A 13,387-nucleotide genomic window follows, 5' to 3' on the forward strand; every position below is an offset into this window, starting at 1 on the left:
TTTCTGAAATAATTTTGTGTTCCCTCGCAATTATTTTGGATCCCCTCACAATACCTTTATCAGTCCCTTGGTCCAATGAACCATGGTTAAAATAGTTTCTATAGGAACCATCGTTCAACTATGGTATTTGTGGTAAAACCATACCAATGAAATTTACCATGGTTTTACTACAGTAATTATATTTTAACCATAATATTCATAACAAAGCCATAGTAATAATGTAGAAAAACATAAACTATGGTAATAAAAATCATTCTGCCAAAAAAAAAAAAAAAAAAAAAAATAAACATGACTACAATTTTAATATAGTTACACAATAGTTTATTTTTGGTACAAGTATGGTTTTTAAAACCATATTTTCAACCATGTCCTCATGAACCATGGTTTCGCTATCATAAACCTGCAGTAACCATGTAACAATTTTAAAACCATGGCACATGTACCAAGAGTAAATGATGGTGTATAATGAATCTAACAATGTTTTATTTTATTTTGATTATGATTTATTTTGGTTTTATTCATGAATAACATGGTTAAATTATGGTTACTGTTGTAAAACCATGGCAAATTTTGTGGTTACTATGGTTTTACTACAAATACCATTGTTTAAATACAGTTAATGTAATTAAACTATGGTTAATCTTCGTTAGAGATGGATAAAACGTATTGTGTGGGAACGCAAACAATTGCAAAGGAATGGCAAAATACTGCAAGGTAATGTAGAACTTATTGCGATAGAACACAAACTGTTGTGAAGGAACGCAAAACTATAATGAGGGAACACAAAACTTTTCGAGAGGGAATCCAAACTGTTGTGAGGAAATGAAAAACTCATTGCGAGGGAACACAAAACTATTACAAGGGAATGCAATACTTTTTGTGAGGGAACGTAAAACTTATTGCAAGGGAATGCAAACTATTGCAAAGGAATGAAAAACTATTACATGGGAACACAACTATTACAAGGGAATGCAAAACTTTTTGGAAGGGAAAGCAAACTATTGCGAAGGAATGCAAAACTTTTAAGAGGAAACGTAAAACTTATTACGAGGGAACGCATACTATTGCGAAGGAATGAAAGACGAATACATGGTAACAACTATTACAAGGGAACGCAAAACTTTTTAGAAGGGAAAGCAAACTATTGCAAAGGAACGCAAAACTGTTAAGAGGAAACGTAAAACTTAACACAAGGGAACGCAAACTATTGCGAAGGAATGAAAAACTAATTGCGAGGGAACACAAACTATTGCAAATGAATGCAAAAATACAACAAGATAACGTAAAACTTATTGCGATAGAACACAAACTACTGTGAAGGAATGCAAAACTATTACAAGGGAATGCAATACTTATTGCGAGGGAACGTAAACTATTGCGAAGGAACGAAAAACTATTACATGGGGACGCAAAACTATTGCGAAGTAATGCAAAACTATTAAGAGGAAACGTAAAACTTATAATGAGGGAACACAAACTATTGCGAAGGAACGAAAAACTATTATAAGGGGATGCAAAACTATTAAGAGGGAATGCAAAACTTTTTACGAGGGAATGCAAATATTTAGAGGGAATGTAAAACTTATTGCGACAGAATGCAATCTTTTGCGGATGAACGCAAAACTATTACAAGGGAATGCAAACTATTATCAGGGAACACAAAACCTTTTGCTCGGGGAACGTAAAACGTTTTGCGAGGGAATGCAAAAATATTATGAGGGAACGTGAAACTTTCTGCGAGGGAATGCAAACTATTGTGAAGGAATGTAAAACTATTACAAGGGAACGCAACACTTTTTGTAAGGGAACGCAAAACTAGTTAAGAAAATAAATTCCCTCTCTGTCATCTCAGGAGCTCCGCGTTGGAGAGAGAGACTCTAAATCTGCTAAGTTATTTTGTCAACTTTTAGGAGTACACTTACTTATAGATGGCACAAAAATGCTGCCTATCTTTTGAAACAGCCTTCATGTTGGGACCATACTTATGATACCTTAAAATGCTGCCTGTATAGGCATCTCATTACGTTTTGAAACAAAGCCAGTGACTAGAAATATAGAAAAAAGAAAGGATAGGTGATACAACAGAAAGAAATGGAACAAGGTCAAGTCAAATGTATTTGTATAGCGCTTTTCACAACAGGTGTTGTTTCAAAACAGCTGTACATAATCAAGGAAATAAAAGAAACAGAAAAAAGGAAAAGGAAAAGGAAATATGATACAACAGATTGAGCATGCTAGAAAACGGAAATATTTGTTTAAACAAAACAAAGCGGAGACTACAGTTAGATTGTGTTTTTAGAGAATAAGAATAAAATGTACTTAGTGTACCTTACACTCACAAAGAGAGGTACTGAAAAAGACAAATGACTTCGTTGTGCCGATGCACTGTTCAATTGTCACCTTTTGCCCAGCAAACTCAAACAAACACAAGCATACGCTGGTAATGGGGAGAGATCAGTGCTGTATTCCGCTTGACAGGCAGCGAGTCATGCCAAAGCTCATTCCATTCTCACTGTGAGTCCTCTCTCAAGACCAGACCTGCTGACCAGTAATTGGACTGCCACTGGGTCCCTGAGAATTTATTACCTGAATATTCTTGATGAGATGGCACTGTTAGGTGGAGAATAGACTACGGAAAAGAAAACCAGGCAAATAGGTATGTCAAAAGTACTGGTACTTCGAAAACTAAAATATCTCAAGTTGTTCTAAACCTACCTGACCAATACTAATGTGGAACAAAAAAGGAGATGATAGGCAGAATGACAGCCTCTTTCATTGTATGGAAACAAGTGACTCAGGCTAACAGTATAGAGAAGAGTAAAATTGAGGTTGGTATAGAATACTGCAATTTTGGTGTCAACCCTACAAGCAAGAAAAAGGGAGCACATGAAATGAAGAAGCAGTTAAGCGATTTGCAGATTGCAGCACAGTTATTTCCATTTATAATCATATTGTAGATTATTAATCATGACATTAATCATGTCTTTTGCACGAAACAGACTTGCATAAGAACAGAGACTGTAGAGTATATTATTCTTGCTTCCTTCAAAGAAGAGTCAGGTGCATTACCATGACAACAACTAAGAGCACCAGTCAAAGGTCACGGTGACAGCGTGAATGAGTGTAATTGTGTGTCTGAGTGTGGGTGGCTGCGTGTATTTGCAACTCATCATTTGTGCGCCTTTATTTCTTACCTTCTTTCTTGGTTTAGATGTTTAAAGAGAAGCCTGTAAAATAAAATAAAAATATTATTTTAAAAATAATAAAAATAAAAGTGGTGCTTGCCCAAAACTTGCTGTCATGATGTTGTGAATGGTTGTCAGGGCGTTGCTATGTGGTTGCTAGGGTGTTCTGGGTGATTACGAAACTTTTACTATTTACCATTCACTATTGTTCTGTTATACTATTGACAAACTGGTAGTCAACCCTAAACTCACGCCAAGTTGACATGTCAGCCACTAAAACAAATAGAGCAATGCTTTGATGACTCCATACAGCCATGGTGTGGTTTACATGGTTTACAATCTTCAGGAAGTAAACCTATGAATGGCAAGTTTTTACATTAACAATAATTTACACACTTAACCCCATGAAATGAACTGACATGAACTGACTTTTTATTTTCTTTCATTATCATTCTAGAGAGCATTTTATTTGACAGAATGAGTGAGTGCAAGATGAGTCATCAAGATTAGTCCATATTCCTGGAAGAGAAAGACTGTACATTTTAAATACATATTTGTGATAAAAGTTAATTTGGTCAACTTTTTGGAGTGCACTAGCATATAAAAGGCCTAGAGACATGGACTAAAAGCCACAAATTTCAAATGTTGATGTGATGGAGTCTTTAATCCTCAGACACCCAAACATTCTCCTCTTTGAAAGTGTTTGTAGGAATCCACTGGCCTTCCTTCCATTAAAAAAATAAATAAATAAAAATTTTTTTTATGCATATTTTGTTTAGGGGTGTATTTTAGAAAAATGTTGCCAAATTGCAATGCTGGCCATTTAGGGTTGCAATTTTTTATTTTTTATTTATTTTTTGGACAGTAAGTGAGAGTTTTGAATTAAATACGCTATCACTGATGTGAATGACTTTCTTTTGCTGAACCCAAACAAAGATTTTTAGAAGAATATTTCAGCTTTGTTGGTCCATTAAGTGTAAGTGAATGGTTGCCAGAACTTTGAAGCTATATTAAAGGTTTGTGTGAGATACAGATCAATATTTAAGAGTGTGTTTTACTATAAATTCTCCTCCCTGCCCACTAGGTGGCGATATGCATTTATACATTTATAGTAAAAAATGACTTAAATATGGATCTGTTTCTCACCCACACCTATTATAATGCTTCTGAAGACATGGATTTAACCACTGGAGTCGTATGGATTACTTTAATGCTGCCCGTTTGTTTTGTTTTTTGGAGCTTCAAATTTCTGGCCACCATTCACTTGCATTGTATGGACCTACAGAGCTAAGACATTCTTCTAATAGTCTTCATTTGTGTACAGCAGAAGAAATAAATCATACATATCTGGGATGGCCTGAGGGTGAGTAAATGATGAGAGAATAAAAATTGTGGGGTGAACTATTACTTTAATATACCATAAATACCAAGAAGTTTTTTTTAAATGATAAAACAGAAAACAGCTGAAAATCATTTGTAATAGTTTATCTATGATTTATTGTATAGGCTTCATTGTATGAATATAGAAACATTTTGACAACTTATGCCCAGTGTTGCATTATTTTTAGAAAAATGGTCTCTGATTCATGAAAGTTTATATTTGGGGTATATTATTTATATTTAAATCAGTAAATGTTGCGATTTAAGAACAAATGTAACATCAAATATTGCTAAATTTGTTCCAACAGTGTTAGCGATTTTGTCATGTAACTGTTACCTTTTAGTGTGACTTTAGCCAGCTCTGACAGTTAAAAAGATAAAATGGAAAAATCTTTCCCACCAAAGCTGTTGTTGTGATACAGTTCAGTGTCAGCTATTGTTATGTGTAGGTTTTACCTGTATTTCATGGATATTTGAAATGATTTAATTTTTTTAAACAAATGTTGCAGATCTGTTACACTGGGTCTCTGAGGGTTAAAGCCCATGGAAAAAGTTCTAATCCACACAGGATACATATATTGGCTCAAATGGTTTGTTTGTTTCTGTGTTGAATCCAATTTGCACTCAGCACTGCCAGTTACCTGTTCTGGTTCCTTCTGCTCAACTGCACCATTTCTCAAGTGAATGAAGTTAGCATGACAGTTGTGATGCTTTCCCCTTCCACCCCTGTCGTCCCAATGGCATCTGCGTCACACGATTTTTAAGTGCAACTGCTGGCAGGAGATTATCGAGGATGAAAACCACCCATGCTCATTTCAGCTCTCTCGCGGCATCTGCGTTTTGTCATGTTTTGTCGCTGCCATAGAGATGACATTAGAAAGATGGATGGCAGGGCTTTCTCTGTTCACCTCCACTGCATTGCTTCTGCTTGCGTCCTAGTATTCTGTGCGATGTGGCAAGAGCCAGTCATAGGGCAGCGTGAAGTCTGTTTTCCACACAGTTGGAGAAACTCAGCTGGCTGTTCTATGACCTGTGTGCTAACCCTTTGCAAGTGGTTCTCCCTGCTGTCATGTTTGTTTACCCTTATGACGATGCTCTGCGCTGCCCATCATCTACCCCCACCCCCCCGTTCCTCTTTAGCAAACAACAACTTTTCAGCTGTGGGAACCAAGCCTTTCTGCAATATTCTCCTGTACTCCAAAGCATTAATTGACTTTTCACAGTGAAGCAGCTCACCAGTACCAGCAGCTGAAAAGGCTCCCCACACCATGACACCTCTTCCTCCATGCTTCACTATGGTAGAGATGCAGTCACTATTGTATTTCTCACCAGATCTTCAAAGACACCTCTCTGGAGCATCACGATGCAAATCAAATTGTGAGTCATTACTCCACACAACTCTGCTGAACCACCCATATTCTGCCAAAAACCTAATTCTGTCTTTGATGTTTTTCTGAGACAGCAATGGCTTTTTAACACAACTTCTAGACACAAAACCTGCATTAGATAACCTTCTGAATATTTTCTTCCTGAAGGAGTCTTGTTTTCTGAGGTCTTGAATTCTGCTGACAGTTTTTGTTGGCTTTTTTTCCTGTCTTTGAAAACTGTACATTTCTGTACAGCAGGTCATCCCTGTATGAAGAGGCTTTGAGCCTTCCAGATCCTTTCTTTCTGGCAACATCACCTGTGGTTTCAAAGCGTTGACATATTCTCTTAATTGCTGACAGAGAAATGGGGATTTTCTCTGCCTTTAGGGTCTTGTAAACTTCAGAATAGCTAAAGTTGACCTAATGCAGACCAGCTGTGTGGTTTCTGACAGCAACCCCTGCATGATATTTTGCTTTTTTGGAGCAGATTTTCTCACTCCATTACCTTGGAACTCAGTACACTGCATATTGTAGATCTCTCCCTGCTCTATCACTTCTGGTTCCATTTATGAGCATAAATGAGGTTTATTATCAGGCCTTTGAACTAATGACTAATCTTTTAAGAAAAAAAGAAAAAAATTCTGCTCATTACAATTGTACAGGGGTGCGTTTCCCGTACAATGACATAACTCACTGCTTAACCACCATAGTATAATGCATCGTTAGAGAAACTAACTAGCTAGTCACAAGTGTTTTCCGAAACCCTAGTAACTATGTTGCACATCCATTGTTCAAACCACATTGGTTCAACAATGTAGAGCTGTCATTAATAACATTACTCAGGGGTGGAGTAATAATTTCTGCAGAGATCGAATTATAACAGCTCATTTACATGGACAGAAAGCCGTTTATTTTGAAAAAAACTGCTTAAGGCACTAAATAGACATTTACGTTATTATGCACTTTGTAAGTGGCGTACTCTTTACTACAGTATACAAGCGGTTTAGTCAGTAAGCAGCTCCACAGCAATGTTATTTCCACACGACGCTGCTGTAAATAAAGATCATGGCATCTGAGGACTACTTCTGTTATTTTCTGTTCTCCGCTGTTTTGCTTTATTTTCACATGCCCCTCTGTTGCTGGCGTGTTTGTTTTCATTGCGACCTCTTGCAGCGTTGAGCTGCAATAGTGGGTTTTCCTCTTACCTCACTTTACCGCACTTGAGCACATACATATGCACACTTTTCAAAAACCAGTAAGAATGGCACTTTTATTCTTGACACAATGAAAGATATAGAATTAAATATATATGGAGTGAAAGATACAGATGGGGTCTGGCAAATGGGGCTCTAGTGAAGCTGTGTAGTGCTGCATGGCAACAAACTTGCATTTCAGTGACAGGGAAGTTAAAACCCTTCACCATCTGAATTTAAATACAAAATATAATATCCCATTTGATGACCAAAAATACTATAAAAAATTAAAAATCATTTTTTAACATGTGTTTTGAGTTAGTATTTTTCTATTACACTGGGAATTCATCCAGTAGTTTAACATGTAGAAATGAGCACATAAAAGGTGATACTTGTGATTTGGTGTGCATCACAGTATTATTGGAATGCCAGATCAAATGTAAGCAATTATTGTGTGAATCATGTCATGCAATGTCATTACTTCATTATCAACTAACAGAATAATAACTTTTTATATCAGTGAAAACCATTAACTTGCAAATTGTGTTTTACATATATAGCCATATGTGAAATTCTCTTTGGAAAATGTTGTAACAAAGATATTCGCTTGTTAATAATAAAGTAACTCACCTTTTCTACGCAAAAACGAAGCCAATTCTTTGTTCCAAACGTCATAAATAATGCTTTCGTAGGGCACTTCGAAAGGAGAACAATTGTGACAGTCACACTGGAAGATCGTGTCAAACAGAATTTCCAATAAAAATAACTTTGAGCACCACAACTTCAAGCCTTTCAAAGATCTCAGAGTGGATGGTGAAGTCTTTGAAAGCAATAGGGCATAGGGGTGATAAGTCTGAATAGAATACACCCCAGCTGCGGTGAAATTAATGACGTCAACAGCGTAAACTAACAAGGAACTATGCTTCTAACCACAGGTGGAGAGCTGTAGTTCCAACTACACAACTTTGTGACACTGTTTGCGAATGTTCGTTGGAACTACGGTTTCGGGAAACTCCAAATCGTTGAACTATGTTGGTAACGATGAAACTTGCAACCATAGTTTGCAAACGATGCTTTTGGGAAACACACCCCAGAGTGGTTATCTGAGTTACCATGTACTTTGTCAGTTCGAACCAGTCTGGCCATTCTCCGTTGACCTCTCTCATCAACAAGGGTTTTCCATCCGCAGAACTGCCGCTCACTTGATGTTTTTTTGTTTTTGGCACCATTCTGAGTAAACTCTAGAGACTGTTGTGCGTGAAAATCCCAGGAGGTCAGCAGTTACAGAAATACTCAAACCAGCCTGTCTGGCACCAAAAATCATACCACGGTCAAAATCACTAAGATCACATTTTATTCCCCATTCTGATGGTTGATGTGAACATTAACTGAAGCTCCTGACTTTTTTGCAGTTCAACAAGAGCTCACTTAAAGGTGCAATATGTAACATTTTTCATGTAATATTCGCCTTTTTTGCCAATGTGTGAACGGCTTGTAATGCAACTTAAAAAATGAGCCCTTTCCGGACTTCCTAGGTTGCCTATTAAAGCCTGTAGACTGATTTTCATGCAAAGGGAGCGGGTCGCTTTTGCCGGGAAAATCCAAAGGATGTGACGTTTATGCGCGCTCCCGAGAGCCTTGCCTCAGACAGTAGCTTCTCTTCCGCTATTCAACAGCGTCAACAGACAGTCTGCAACACTAGGTAACGTTATCTTAGAGATGGAATCCAGCAAACGACTGGCTCCCAGCACAACACCGACTCCTACACAAACTCAGAGTAAGCCAAAAAAAAAAAAAATATTTATCTACTAAATCCCGTCTGGCTAAGCAGGAACGTGATCATATTTGAGCGAAAACTAGAGTGAACATCGGCAGGGCATTTGATTCCTGGAGGGAACTTCGTTCGGTTTTGGGGATCAAAACCGACACTGAATTGGCGTTCTCCTTATTGGACAGGTAAGCTTACATAACTGCAAAGCATGTGAAATATAGTGCCATAAGCATTGATTTGTGTAATTTTAGCTAACTTGATCTTGCCTGCTAACGCTTACGAATTGCAAGCTACCTTGCTTCGTAACTTTCAAATAATTTCAACGATCTCTTTATACTAAAAGTCAGGTTAATGTCAATGTTAATCTGTAATTATTCAGCAAGGTAAACTACAATAACACATGAAATGAATGCTAGACAATGTTCAAGATAATGCAAAAAGCTCCATTCATTAGTGTAACGTAACTTGGTTATACAGAAAATATATACAATCTATTATTATAAAACAATAGTGCATTGATATATCAAAATAAAAGTTGTGATGGAATTCAATACTGAATTGTGTCAACATATTTATAATGTACAGACTATTTTATAAACAGTTACTGTCATCATCCACCAAATTTAGCTAACAGCTATTGATAAAGCTGGCTAGATAGCTAATGCCGACATAGGCTATCGTATAAATGCAGTCAATGTATCATGCAAAGAAAAGTGATTACTTTAAACTACAGTCTCGTATAGTCAGACCTATATCCACACTTTGTTTTAGCCCTGTTCCAGCACTGGAGAGTCAAATATAATATACAGTCTCCAAGTTTGTAGTAAAACAATCATAACTGTGTAATTTTAATTATGCTACCTCATCTGTCAGCATGATGTCGGTGAATCACATTCAGCCTCTTTGTACGTTACATCATTGTTTTGGTCGATGCTCGCTCGCGTCACAATGGAGTGTGTGCACGAGCGTGAGCAACAGGTAGCTGGCTGCAGTTCACTTAATGGTCACAGGTGTCATTAATAACAAGGGTTTCTGAATCTTACATACTGCACCTTTACATATTCTGTGGTAGGTTTTTCAAAATTTCCTCAATGAATGTAGACTGACACAGCCATTGCTCCCTCTCAAGAAAATCTAAAATATTTTTATCTTCGGTTGTAGCTACTGTGTGCGAACACCCATGAGAGGAACTGCCCTCGATGTGCCGCTTTCCGCGCATGAACTAGACACTTGCGACTGTCATGTATGATAATGTTAGCAGTGGGCTTTTCCAGTGTTTTGGATGTAGCATTTGCAGTCAAATCAGATGTAAAGTCTCAGTGAGTGCCAATTACTACTCTGTTGACTCATTTGTATGTATTTTCTTAAACCTCGGCAGATCAATATAGAGAATTTTTTTTAGACAGGGATAATTTTAGATAAAACTAAGATCTAAATTGAAATGACGAAGCTTTTCTCTTTTCTACAGTATGTAGTCACTTTCTTTAATCTACAGGTGCATCTCAATAAATTAGAATGTCGTGGAAAAGTTCATTTATTTCAGTAATTCAACTCAAATTGTGAAACTCGTGTATTAAATAAATTCAGTGCACACAGACTGAAGTAGTTCAAGTCTGGTTCTTTTAATTGTGATGATTTTGGCTCACATTTAACAAAAACCCACCAATTCACTATCTCAAAAAATTAGAATACATCATAAGACCAATAAAAAAAACATTTTTAGTGAATTGTTGGCCTTCTGGAAAGTATGTTCATTTACTGTATATGTACTCAATACTTGGTAGGGGCTCTTTTTGCTTTAATTACTGCCTCAATTCGGCATGGCATGGAGGTGATCAGTTTGTGGCACTGCTGAGGTGGTATGGAAGCCCAGGTTTCTTTGACAGTGGCCTTCAGCTCATCTGCATTTTTTGGTCTCTTGTTTCTCATTTTCCTCTTGACAATACCCCATAGATTCTCTATGGGGTTCAGGTCTGGTGAGTTTGCTGGCCAGTCAAGCACACCAACACCATGGTCATTTAACCAACTTTTGGTGCTTTTGGCAGTGTGGGCAGGTGCCAAATCCTGCTGGAAAATGAAATCAGCATCTTTAAAAAGCTGGTCAGCAGAAGGAAGCATGAAGTGCTCCAAAATTTCTTGGTAAACGGGTGCAGTGACTTTGGTTTTCAAAAAACACAATGGACCAACACCAGCAGATGACATTGCACCCCAAATCATCACAGACTGTGGAAACTTAACACTGGACTTCAAGCAACTTGGGCTATGAGCTTCTCCACCCTTCCTCCAGACTCTAGGACCTTGGTTTCCAAATGAAATACAAAACTTGCTCTCATCTGAAAAGAGGACTTTGGACCACTGGGCAACAGTCCAGTTCTTCTTCTCCTTAGCCCAGGTAAGACGCCTCTGACGTTGTCTGTGGTTCAGGAGTGGCTTAACAAGAGGAATATGACAACTGTAGCCAAATTCCTTGACATGTCTGTGTCTTGATGCCTTGACCCCAGCCTCAGTCCATTCCTTGTGAAGTCCTTGTGAAGACAATCATAAGGCTGCGGTTCTCTCGGTTGGTTGTGCATCTTTTTCTTCCACACTTTTTCCTTCCACTCATCTTTCTGTTAACATGCTTGGATACAGCACTCTGTGAACAGCCAGCTTCTTTGGCAATGAATGTTTGTGGCTTACCCTCCTTGTGAAGGGTGTCAATGATTGTCTTCTGGACAACTGTCAGATCAGCAGTCTTCCCCATGATTGTGTAGCCTAGTGAACCAAACTGAGAGACCATTTTGAAGGCTCAGGAAACCTTTGAAGGTGTTTTGAGTTGATTAGCTGATTGGCATGTCACCATATTCTAATTATTTGAGATAGTGAATTGGTGGGTTTTTGTTAAATGTGAGCCAAAATCATCACAATTAAAAGAACCAAAGACTTAAACTACTTCAGTCTGTGTGCACTGAATTTATTTAATACACGAGTTTCACAATTTGAGTTGAATTACTGAAATAAATGAACTTTTCCACGACATTCTAATTTATTGAGATGCACCTGTATATTTGAGTGGAGGGGGGAAAGCAACAGATTATTAAAATGCCAACAGAATGCAACAAGAAGTGTGTTGAAGGACATAACTATAAAAAAAGGATTGTTCATTCAGTTTTGTCTTCATACACTTGTAGTATATGATTTTGTTGTGAAACTGCTTTGAAGTTTGTTCAGCAGGATACAAATTATGAGATATTGATATGAAATCCAACAGAGGTATGTTTTTGTGACCGGTACATTTATATTGACACATTGTTTACCTCAGTTGTGGAGGTTGAAATGAGCTTAAAATATTGATGTGACGGCTTAGTGTTGAGTTTACAGTTCAAATTTTAATTAAGATTCACTCGGACTCCGATCCGACTCGGACTCGGACAGTAATGGACTCATTCTTGAGTCAGACCCATTTTGAACTCAGACGCGACTTGGACTCGATTGGTTAAAGACTTAGACACGTCTGAAGGTGAATTCGAACTCAACACTATTGTGATGCAACTCAAATGCAACTCAAAATTCTTCTTATTTTCTGTAGAGAATGGCACCTTTAACTCAAGCAGCGAGGCAGAGAGGAAGACGCAGTCTTACTATCTCTCCTGTCTGAATGAACAGCGAATAGAAGAGCTCGGAGCCCAACCACTCATTGACCTAATTGCAAAGGTGGGTGTTTCTTCAGTGCCCCCTCTGGTGTAGAGGAACTGTGTGAGAAGGAATGGAAGGCAATGTAATACAAAATTAATTTGATGCCTCATTAATTTTATTGATTGGTTTGCTGTGGATCTCCTTAAAATAGAGTTTTAATTGCCTTTGTTTGCATTAAACAGGACAACTTGAAAATGGCTATAATAATATCAATGCAACTCTATTTAAAACCAGCAACCCTTGAAATTATCGAATTTGAAAGACATCCTTGACAAATTAATTATTTTCTGTTCATGTATCATTTCAAGGGCTGAATTTGGATATATAGTTCTCTGCACCTAAAAAATATCAATCTAATTTTTTAGTCCCAATATTTGTCACGAATAATGAGAAAGTTGTCATGCTTTTTGAATAAGAGATCTCAAAAACTAACTCTCAGCACAGACCTGAAAGAGGAGTCCATCTCTCAGAGAGAAAGCAGGGATGTCAAACAGCACTTTTATCTTCTAAATTTAAAGCCCTCTCCACACAAGCAGCTGTCGACTGGAGGGTTAGACAAAAGTATGATAGGAAAGATGGAGGATGAAAAATCTCCATCTTTTTCATCCTTCTTCATGCTACCAAAGAGCTGCCCTTTAACAAAGTTTTACAAATACTAACTCTTCAATCTGTCGCTCTCTATCTCATGTCGTGTCATTGGGATCACAGTGATTGAGTGAATAGTGTTAAAGAGAGCTGAGAATAGTTTTATTCTCTGAGGTGAGACAGATTTAATTGCCTTTGATATTTGGTGTTGCCACAAACCCATCTGAGCCA

The 13,387-nt window shown here is 37.6% G+C and overlaps 1 protein-coding gene across 3 annotated transcripts in view; it reads left to right on the top strand.

Moving 5' to 3' along the window:
• The window catches only part of LOC127430196 (endothelin-converting enzyme 2-like), a 98,062-nt gene that overhangs the window by 57,543 nt on the left and 27,132 nt on the right, over nt 1–13,387 (top strand). For all 3 annotated transcript variants that reach the window (XM_051679771.1, XM_051679772.1, XM_051679773.1), the window contains one exon: nt 12,465–12,589. In XM_051679771.1, the coding sequence (XP_051535731.1) occupies nt 12,465–12,589 (125 nt within the window). The remainder of the gene's footprint in view (nt 1–12,464; nt 12,590–13,387) is intronic.

Source organism: Myxocyprinus asiaticus, chromosome 39, assembly GCF_019703515.2.
Source record: "Myxocyprinus asiaticus isolate MX2 ecotype Aquarium Trade chromosome 39, UBuf_Myxa_2, whole genome shotgun sequence".
Taxonomy (NCBI): Eukaryota; Metazoa; Chordata; class Actinopteri; order Cypriniformes; family Catostomidae; genus Myxocyprinus; species Myxocyprinus asiaticus.